Source organism: Daphnia magna, linkage group LG2, assembly GCF_020631705.1.
Source record: "Daphnia magna isolate NIES linkage group LG2, ASM2063170v1.1, whole genome shotgun sequence".
NCBI classification, from domain to species: Eukaryota; Metazoa; Arthropoda; class Branchiopoda; order Diplostraca; family Daphniidae; genus Daphnia; species Daphnia magna.
The window spans coordinates 17,217,403-17,226,864 of NC_059183.1; the positions used below are offsets into that span (position 1 = coordinate 17,217,403).

General features: G+C 41.4%; 3 protein-coding genes across 3 annotated transcripts; 2 read left to right on the forward strand and 1 right to left on the reverse strand.

Annotated features, from left to right (window-relative positions):
- Positions 1 to 426: 426 nt before the first annotated feature.
- Positions 427 to 2,882, reverse strand: LOC116916996 (arrestin domain-containing protein 3). Its single transcript, XM_032922329.2, has 7 exons — positions 2,638 to 2,882; positions 2,410 to 2,541; positions 1,878 to 2,089; positions 1,383 to 1,565; positions 962 to 1,150; positions 698 to 902; positions 427 to 626 (listed from the first exon to the last, which is right to left on the reverse strand). Exons 1-7 carry the CDS (start codon positions 2,744 to 2,746, stop codon positions 481 to 483), a joined length of 1,176 nt encoding a protein of 391 aa, XP_032778220.1. The 5' UTR covers positions 2,747 to 2,882; the 3' UTR covers positions 427 to 480.
- A 97-nt stretch (positions 2,883 to 2,979) lies between these two features.
- LOC116916994 (peptide-N(4)-(N-acetyl-beta-glucosaminyl)asparagine amidase) lies at positions 2,980 to 5,353 on the forward strand. Its single transcript, XM_045169882.1, has 7 exons — positions 2,980 to 3,518; positions 3,576 to 3,726; positions 3,784 to 3,928; positions 3,995 to 4,305; positions 4,375 to 4,511; positions 4,578 to 4,736; positions 4,806 to 5,353. The coding sequence occupies exons 1-7, from the start codon at positions 3,119 to 3,121 to the stop codon at positions 4,979 to 4,981; spliced, it is 1,479 nt and encodes a 492-aa protein (XP_045025817.1). The 5' UTR covers positions 2,980 to 3,118; the 3' UTR covers positions 4,982 to 5,353.
- Positions 5,354 to 6,087: 734 nt separating this feature from the next.
- Positions 6,088 to 8,278, forward strand: LOC116916993 (paramyosin). Its single transcript, XM_032922326.2, has 6 exons — positions 6,088 to 6,569; positions 6,634 to 6,844; positions 6,913 to 7,065; positions 7,142 to 7,591; positions 7,669 to 7,875; positions 7,944 to 8,278. Exons 1-6 carry the CDS (start codon positions 6,205 to 6,207, stop codon positions 8,064 to 8,066), a joined length of 1,509 nt encoding a protein of 502 aa, XP_032778217.2. The 5' UTR covers positions 6,088 to 6,204; the 3' UTR covers positions 8,067 to 8,278.
- The last annotated feature ends 1,184 nt before the right edge of the window (positions 8,279 to 9,462 follow it).

The following is a 9,462-nucleotide window of genomic DNA, read 5'->3' on the forward strand; positions in this document are numbered from 1 at the left end:
TATCTCCACCCGCGACGAATGCACAGACATAGGCCTGAAATAAGCTGAAAATTCACTGAACTGAAGTCGACTTTGTCTGCCGACATTTCCGTGAGCTAATCATCCGTCATGGGCAACTTTGAGAATTCTAAACTCTATAAAGTGGTTAAGAGTGCATGTTGACGGGCGACAAATATTAACATCCGTCGAACAAACTTATTTCTTTGTTTGTTTGTACTTGAATAATTTTTCTGTATACTGTGTGTGGCTTCGCTCTTGCCATATTGATTAATTGGCAGTTAATCTCGCATTGATCGGCTTTGTAATAAGTATAAGGGATGGAAGCTAGTTTCCATCTAGCTGTACGGGGAGGCTCGACCAACCAAAACTTTTGATTTATGGGAACGAACCTATTGCAATTCTCGAAATGTGTATCCTATTAAGGGCTGTACTTTGCAGTAATATATTATCAGTTGAATAAGAACATTTGTAAGATCATATTTAAGCCGATGAGTTTTGATTGTCGACACTGGGATAGCTAATATAGATAGGTTTAAATAATGTGTCAAAACCAATGTTGAGATGCTCTGTGTCTCCTTCTTCTCTCAAGTTGCCACCAAACATCCCAGATTCGTATGTGGAAGGAGCTGTCAAATACGGTTCAAACAAATGTTAGTTTTATCTGCGTTAATGTATGATGCTACGTATGCAAGCTTACGGAGATTTGGATACTCATTCAGCATGAACGGAGGCAAGAAACCAATTGTGTTTGCCATGCTATTCGCACTGTTTCTGTCCGTTATTGATGGGGCACTAGCTTGCGGCTGGAATGTGGGGAAACTTTCTTTAAACGGAATTGTACCAATTGTAATTTCAATGGGGACCTTGAAATTGAACGACAGGGTTCCCGGATCGATGACAAACTAAAAATTAACTTTACAATTATAAGATCTAAAAACTTGTACGAAAAATGACCGATAACCTCGAGAAAATATCGAAGGTCAATAATTGAACAATGATGCAGATCGGATGGCGCTAAAGGTGGCACAATAATCGGAATATCATTCCAAAGTTCTAGATTCTCTCTGTCGGCCGATTGCTGGCTTCGCGTGATTTCTCGAATGACTCGTTCATCTTCCTTCTGTTTACCTTGAGCTTTAAATATTGTCCTCTGGAAAGAAACAAAGAAGCGTTTTACTATTACAAAAAGAATGCCAGGGGAATATATACGACTCTAGTTATCCTTGCCAACTTTCGCATCCAACAAGAACTTCAATTGACTTGGATAAATGAACGTAAGGCACGCTAATGAAACAATGTTGTTTTCTCACGGCTATTTCCATTACGTAAATCTTTTTCTAACAAATATAGATGTACGTGGGAGTTGGTAGTGGCATTGATACCTCAACCAGCCGGACTGATGTTTGGAGCAACCTCGATCGACTTTTGTTGTCAACTCGTCCGCAAAAGAGAATTGTTTCCCCTGGAACATATCCAGATTTCGGGAGCCAAGCGATCGCCGTGATGGGTCCCGACTGACAGCACAGACAACAAACAGTCTTGGTCTCCTCATTCTTCACTGGAATCTGCCACGTAGCACACATCACAGACACAAAGAAATAGATGAAATAGTTTACGGGAGTTGGGAGCCCCCACACGTTATAGTGCACGAAAAAATAAAAGTCATGAAGACAACAACAACAAAAAAGAGCATAAAATGAGAGTGAGCGGCTGTGGATGTGTTTTCCCACGGAGTTTTGATAACGGCAACGTCGTTATGTTTTACCCTTCCAGCCAGCAGGAAACTAGTGTTCTATTCATAGTATTTGGGTTTCGTGAAAGAGTTGTCCGACTCGCCAACCATAAAATTGTCTCATGCGATTCCACCGAAGCCTCACCGAAGCCTGGAAGTTTTGGTTCAGGTCGACTATGGTGTTGACGGAGAATCCGCGCTTAAACACGGCGTCAAGCATCCAGCGCCGGCCCAAAACCGCTTTAATGTAATAACGTAAGGATCCATGAGCTCCTTCAAAGGACGGGGGCAGTTGATGTGGGAGTGTGAACGAGAAGGCGTAGCGATAATCGTTTGGCTGGAACTCTGTGTCACTTCCTGCGTAAAAGGTGTGAATAATAATTGTACTTGTCCGTGAATTAGATTTTGTTGAGGGAAATCATTTCAGAACGGACCGATGTCAATACTGGCATATGAGAGTTTGATAAATTATGTCACACCCGAATATGCGCCAAAGCTTGGATGGATTTCAAATAGCTATAAATATCTCAGCGATATCTTCCATCACAGATGATATTACGAAGACCGCAGAGCGGGCGACAAGTTGCTATTTTTAAGAAAGGCAACACATATATGCGCTATGGTGTTGATTCTAAATTTACAAAACAAATAAACTTTCGACCTCATCTCATAATTACCTGCGAATAGAAGGATTTTGTGATAAAAATAGTTTTCACTGGCTTGGTAGTGGACAGTTTCCGTTTCGCGGCCTGATGTTTCAGTCTCGGACCACTGCACTTGACTTTTGCCAACACATTCGACTGTAAGACCTACAAAATAAAAAAAAAAAAAGAAAGAAACTATGTATTTGTTGTTGTTGATGAATTGCTTAATTTTTTATTTCTCCTTCAGAAGAAGGAAAATACCTTTGAAACTCTCGGCCGCAGTAGTCTTAAACTGGATAAAGCCATTGACATTTTGGCCAGGAAGAAAGACGCCTTGGGGCTGCTCCAATTCGACACTAAAACTTTCCATGGGGATGAAGAACGATGCAAATGTGTAAAAGGCACGATTCAGCTTCAACGGTGACGCCTGTTCGCGTGTTCACGCCTCGAATGCGCGACCGCGAATGAACCATTCAACCATCAAGCTGCTGGCGGTAAAATTCTATTTATAGAAGCATACATGACTTAATAAAATCAAAAGTAAATCGTGGCAACTCATCAGCATCCTACTGTGCCCCCTTCAGAATCTAACACAAAAGAAAATATTCGAATCAAAATGGTCGCGCCTCGATCCGAGCCATCTAGCGGTTAGATTAATTATTGTTATAATGAATGAATATGACAACAAACCATTGGCCATTGGAGCAAAACGTCTGCATTTCATAACACACGTCATCTAAAAATGTCTCACTCTGACCTGCAAATTGAGTTCCTTCATCGTCTTACTATTAATAGCCGACATGTCCTCAAGTATGAAAATACTCAATTGCAATCGAAAGCGAAAGCATGTGTCCCCCTTTCCGATTTGTTGGCTCGGGCTCAACAAAACTGTCCAAGCAACTCAAAATCAGATTCAAAAATTCTTCGAGACGCCCTTCTGATAGAGTTGTTAACCTGGTTTAAAGAGAGTTTCTTTACTTGGTTCGATACTGCTCATTGCAGTACCTGCAACAAGTCTATGCAAAGTGTTGGATCAGGAGTCCCCAGTGCAGATGATCTGCGCTATGGTGCACACCGGGTAGAAAATTTCAAGTGCAATCTGTGTAGTGCTACAGATAGATTCCCAAGATACAATGACCCTGGTAATTACTAGTAACCTCTAGCATAAAATGTGTCATAACAATGTTTTAACTCAATAGAAAAACTCTTACAAACCAGAAGAGGAAGGTGTGGTGAATGGGCAAACTGCTTCACTCTCATTTGCAGGGCATTGAAGTATGATGTCAGGTATGTCCTAGATTGGACGGACCATGTGTGGACGGAAGTATATTCCGAAAGACTTAACAGATGGTATACAATCTTTTATTTATTTAAAATATTTGATATGAACAGTGATGTTTCTTGTAGGCTACACTGTGATTCCTGTGAAGCAGCTTGTGATAAGCCCCTTCTTTATGATGTTGGTTGGGGAAAAAAGTTGAATTATGTAATTGCCTTTTCAAAAGATGAGGTACAAGATGTGACGTGGCGCTATACCCGAAATCATGCAGAAGTATGTTTCTTCATTTGGTACATTAGCGATCGTGAATGCAACTGATTTTCTGTTATTGTCGTTAAGGTTATCAAACGAAGAAATTTAGTTTCAGAAGAGTGGCTTCTTCAGCAAACAAATAGACTCTCTAGACAGCTTCAGTCATCGGTTAGTGATTCTCAAAGAGAACTGCTGACTCTACGGCTTGTTGGAGAGTTGGCTGAATTTCTCCTACCTCGAAAAGTCAAAGAGGGTGAGGAACAGGGTCGAACAAGTGGCGCTGTCAGCTGGAGACAAACTCGTGGTGAAATGGGAATGTTTCAACAAGAACACAAGCCGGTCATTTGGACTCCATCAGAAGCAGAAATGACTAATGGGGAATTCTGCTTGGAATATAGGTATGAAAGAATTTGTTTGGCAACCAATGCATTTTTGCCTTTTGTAATAAACCAAACATCTAAATTCAGTGCCAGTCTAGACAAGTATGTGCGTCGCTCAGACGGAGACAGCGTAACGGATAAATGGTCAAATGGAGCTTATCAAGCGAAGTCCATTTTTCGTAAAACTGAAAGTGATTGGAAAATGGCCTATTTAGCTCGCGCTGGTAAAATTCTCAATTCTCAATAAATTCTTCGTGCATATAAATATTCCAATGCATTGAAATCTACAGAGGGAAGCTCGGAAGCTTGTCTATCGTGGAAATTCGATTTATCTTCAACCAATTTGGTGATTCTTCAAGCGACAGTATCTTGCCCTGGAACAACTTACGAGGATGGAGAAATCTGTTGGAAAATTTGCGGTTCGGATCATTGTCAATTACTGGAAAATGGTAAGTGACACTTATGTTCCCTCCCGTGGCTGCTCCCTGTGGTACAAATGAAAAATTACTGTGCGATAGGCTGTGTTGACTATGAAGTCGACTTGAGCGGCTCAAAATGGTGCGTATTGAGTGTTGAGATGAGCCGCGGTCGAGGAGCCAACGCCTGGCAACACACCCAGATAGCCCGTCAATCTACGAAAGAGTTGGACCACTTTCCTCTGTCCCTCCGCATTTTCTTCGGATCGCTAGATTGAAAGATTAGCCCTGTCAACCCCGAGGGTTTTTCGCAGTATTCTAATATTAAAAACCGAGAAGAAAAAAAAGCTAATCTGTTTCCACCGATATATCTGTTTTGTTTTTTTATCTTCCTGAAAAAAACCATTAACCCACTTAGACGGCCCCGCTAATTGGCGGGGAACAAAAAGAATGATGGTGTTATACGGAAGCATTGCCAAAAATGATTTTCGTCCTATGGATCACGTTTTAAGGGATTGTGTATGTTCCTGATTGAAATTCCGTTGTATTGAACAAAGAAATTTAGTAGTTTATGTATGCGTGTGCAACATGTATGTAATTCCTTTTAAAAAACCTTCGATAAAACATGACAGAAGGGAGTTTAACCGTTACCATTTTCGTTGCGTTTAAAGGGCACTAGCACGCGCGCGGATCTATTCTGTTACACACACACAAAAAGCTTTTGAAAGGTTTCTATTTGTTGTGCGAAGGGGAAGGAGGTGGGTTTGTTTTGAATCTCATAAACGGATACAATAAAGGTAGTACGTAGCATATCGCCAACGGTTTTTCATTCCCCTTCTCTAAACACATACACCTGGTGGCGGGGAATGATGAAAAATACCTTCTTTATCGCGTTTCTTTTTATAGGCATTGCGTACGGCATCACATATGCTTTATCGACGTTGTTATTCTAATTTAATCCATACCATCGATATTTTTGTATTTTCTTTCGATTTTCCCCGCACATCCGTTGACCCAAAATTGAAAGAAAAAGGTCCAAATGTCGCTAGAGAGATTATCTACCCGCCGCCTCCTCCCTCCGCCAATCTGTTTCTCGTTAGTGACTCAAGTGCCATTCATTAGCATGAAATTAACTCGGTAGTGATGGTTCGACTCTATCGGTTTGGACCCTTTTCAAAGCAAAACAAAGCCGCCCAGCATTTAAACGACGACTAAATGTTTGCGATTCTTTCTTCCGCTTTCTTTCTCGAGACATTTTCTTTCTAAAATTATAGGGAACGATGACCAGGCATGTACTAAAACATATCGATGGCAGATGTGGTGTAGAGAGGGCAAAAAAAAGAGGGGGGGGGGGACTCTAAAAGGACCCACAAAAAAAGGCCACCTGGTGTAGTAGTAGCGGGGATACAGAAGTACAACAAGAGGAGTATAGGGGGGAGGACATTTAAACGGCAAACAATTCCGTCGCATTCAGTCATACCGTCACAGAGAACGTTAGAAGATGGAGTTCTGTTTCGCGTTCGTGTTGGTTTTAGTTTTGGGATGCAGCCACGTTTCTTCTGGCCGAACGGAATGGAAGCGAATCAACAAATTGGAGGAAACGGTAGGCAAATTGAGCCGTGAAGTGAGAGATCTCAAAGAGGTTCGATGCCGTCAAGAACGGACGAGCGAAACGAGTCACGCGTCGCAGGAAGAAGTCAAACTGGCCAAAGAAACTCTGAATGCATTGGAAGTTGAAAGCCGAGCTCTGTCTCAATTTGACGCGCAAATGAGGGGCCTCCAAACTTCCCTGGAACAGCTGAGTCTTCATAAGAATCATCAAGCGCAGACGATTGAATCGTTCCGTCATGAATTGGACCTTCTCAAGTGAGTTGTTTATTGTCAGTTTATTTAGAATTGTTTAATGTAGAATTGAATTTGGAAAACTTAGGAGCAAAGTCGAATCTCTGATTGGAACATCCGAAGGTTCAGTGCGGACTGTCCGGGATACTTCATCCGAAAACGCTGTCAAAACGCTCCAATGGCTATTGAAATCTGTCAGCGGTCTAAAAACGGACGTCAACCAAATCAATCAGAATTTGAATGTTTCGAAATCTATTCAGCTCGCTGACGAAGTCCAGAAGCAAATTCGTCTTGTTCAAGTATTAACATTATTATAATTCAAGAGTAAAACAAAAAATTTACTTAATTTTCATTCGCATAATTCCAGGATGAAGTGCATCAATTGCGCCATCAATGGACGGAGGAGAGCGTCGAACGGCAGCGAATGGACGCCGACATGATCCAATTGCGCAACGATTTAAGTGAAACGACTGAAAATCAAAAGCGTTGCCTGAAGGATGTCGCTCGCGTCAGCTCAGAGGTAATGGACTATTCCATCAAGAAAACTGGAAGAGGCTCGAAAAGAAAACCTCTATGAACTAAATTGATGTTGACAGGTTCAATCGCTGAAAGAAGAATGGAACGCTTCGATCGAGTTGGGAGGAGCAAGTGCATTTGACAGCCATCACAGCCGATCTGGTGGACGTTACAGTCACTGGAACCACAAAGTCAATGAACTGAAGAATGCCCTTCAATCCGTTCGTGATGCTCAACAAAATCTCGAGCGAAAAATGGAGAGCAAAACAGCCGAGTCGTCACAAATGGAACCGATTGAACAACGGCTGGAAGGATTTGTCCAGCAATACAACCAACTGGAGTCGAAAGTTGAAGCCAATGAGGCTGTCCTCGACTCGTTAGAAGCTCGTCATTACCGAATGCACGAACAGCTGGAAGTGTATGGAGAGCAAGACGATTTACAAGCCAGAGAAATGCAATTAACAGTCGATCAACTTCGTTACAACTTGACTGAAATCCAAGTCCAATACGATCGGGTACTTCAGCGCACGGTACTTATTTTTTGAATGATTTACTATAGTTTGTTTACATGTCATGTAACGCGAATGATAATGATTTTTCAATTCAGGAAATCACTGAAGATAAATTGTCCCGCATAGCGAAGAGTGTCGCCATGATCGAAAGCGAATCGGAGAAGGATCGAATCACGATTTTAAGTCTGCAAAACAGAGCCATGAATCAGACACTGCAAAAGTGCAAGGATGAAACGAGGGAGCAGATCCAAGATATGAAATTACAAACTGCTCTCTACCAGATCGAAGCTCTCAAATTTGAAGTATAACATTTTCACGTTCTCTTTGTTTTTCACTTGTTAAACTCGTTTGTTTAAATTTCCCACTCTAGATGGAGGCCTTTAACAAAACTATGAACAGCTGGAACGGAGCTCTTGACGTTGGGAATACTACCGTGATCGAAGAAATCTTGAAAATTGAATCATCTTCATCCGAAGAGTCGACCGAAAACTAAAGTCAATCCTTTGATCCCCATTCTAACTCACCAAAGTGTGCCATACAAGTGGAACTGATCCTGCTCTCTGTGCAGGATTCAGTTACGCTCAGACATTTCTAATCCTCCAAAATGCTGTTTACAATATGGAAATAAGATTTAGTACATGCATCAACATTTTCTCGTCAAATATAGTTCGTGATTCGTGGAAAACTATCAAGTCGGAAAAATAATTTTAAACAATTTCATTTTCGCTTTCAACTTTGCTACGGTATGTAACGTTCTGCTGTTTCCTTAGATTGCCGTCCGATTGGACGAGGCTCGTTTTGTGGTGGTTGTTGCGTGAGAAAAAAAAATAACCACATCGGTGCGTCTGGTTGGTGTTTCCTTATTGAATTTCCCTACAAGGACTTGGCCATCGGCTGATGGTAATATTAAAATGATCGAGTCGAGTCAGTTGGGCGCCATCACGTTTTCTCTGTTGGGGAAATAAAAAGGAAGAATTCCGGGAGACTCCGCCTCTGCTCGATAGCTATTGGTTGAGCTGGATGCCATGGGATGTGACTTTGATCTGGCTCGTTTCTCTGGAAACGGTCGTTAAATGTTAACTACTTTCCGTCTAAATACTTTTTATTCACGGTTTGACAGGGATGACAAGGCTAAGGACAACAGCCGCAACCTTCATATAATAATCCGAGTGTCTTTTTCTTTTTTTTTTCTTTTTCGTTGAGTTGGTAAACAGCGTCCATCGCATAATTCAATGCGGATATTTCCAATCGTTAAAAAAACAAACCGCTAGGCAAGTTTTCATGACATGATAATAAAAAGAAGTTTGAATGCACATTTGAACACATCCAAATAAAGTCGGGAGGGCTGCATTCGTTAAATTCATCCATTCGAATCTATCCGGACTGGAATTTTGAATGGTGTACTTTTGTGTGTGTGTGTCTGTCGGCTCCCAGCAAAGAACCTCCCGTCGTTTTTTTTTTTTTACGTGTACATTTTAGTGACCATTCCAACTAAGGTGGAACCTGAATCAAGTATTCACGCAGTTAAACAGCTGTCACGCAAGTCGCTACGCTCGGTGTGTAGCGACCTCCCTAAGCCAATCAGTGTCGGCTGTTTCTTAAGTGTGCGATTCATTTGATTTAAACCTTGGTTACCTAATTCTCAATTTATTTTTTTTTTTCTTTTGTTCTTCGTGAGTATTCAATGAAATTTAGCCATGAAAAAAAACATTTTTTTTTCTGGGGCTTTCCAAATTGGTCGGTTAAATGAAATACGCCCTCTGACGAATCGAAAAAATGATGTCAGTATTTATTGTCGGTTTTGTTTTCACGGTCGTTCATCTCCCACCTGCGCATTACCTTAGCCTTTTGTGTTTGTAGCTTAGTGATAAAAACAAGAGATGGAGCTC

Bases quoted from the DNA above. Each gene is read 5' to 3' on its own strand.
- LOC116916996 (XM_032922329.2), bottom strand. From the start codon at position 2,746: ATGGAAAGTTTTAGTGTCGAATTGGAGCAGCCCCAAGGCGTCTTTCTT. The intron at 2,090-2,409 runs GTAATTATGAGA...CCTTTTACGCAG, and splicing joins CAAAATCCTTCTATTCGCAG to GAAGTGACACAGAGTTCCAG. The intron at 1,151-1,382 runs GTATCAATGCCA...GTTTCTTTCCAG, and splicing joins CATCAGTCCGGCTGGTTGAG to AGGACAATATTTAAAGCTCA.
- LOC116916994 (XM_045169882.1), top strand. From the start codon at position 3,119: ATGTCTCACTCTGACCTGCAAATTGAGTTCCTTCATCGTCTTACTATT. The intron at 4,306-4,374 runs GTATGAAAGAAT...ATCTAAATTCAG, and splicing joins GAATTCTGCTTGGAATATAG to TGCCAGTCTAGACAAGTATG. The intron at 4,512-4,577 runs GTAAAATTCTCA...TGAAATCTACAG, and splicing joins GGCCTATTTAGCTCGCGCTG to AGGGAAGCTCGGAAGCTTGT.
- LOC116916993 (XM_032922326.2), top strand. From the start codon at position 6,205: ATGGAGTTCTGTTTCGCGTTCGTGTTGGTTTTAGTTTTGGGATGCAGC. The intron at 6,845-6,912 runs GTATTAACATTA...GCATAATTCCAG, and splicing joins AGCAAATTCGTCTTGTTCAA to GATGAAGTGCATCAATTGCG. The intron at 7,592-7,668 runs GTACTTATTTTT...TTTTCAATTCAG, and splicing joins ATCGGGTACTTCAGCGCACG to GAAATCACTGAAGATAAATT.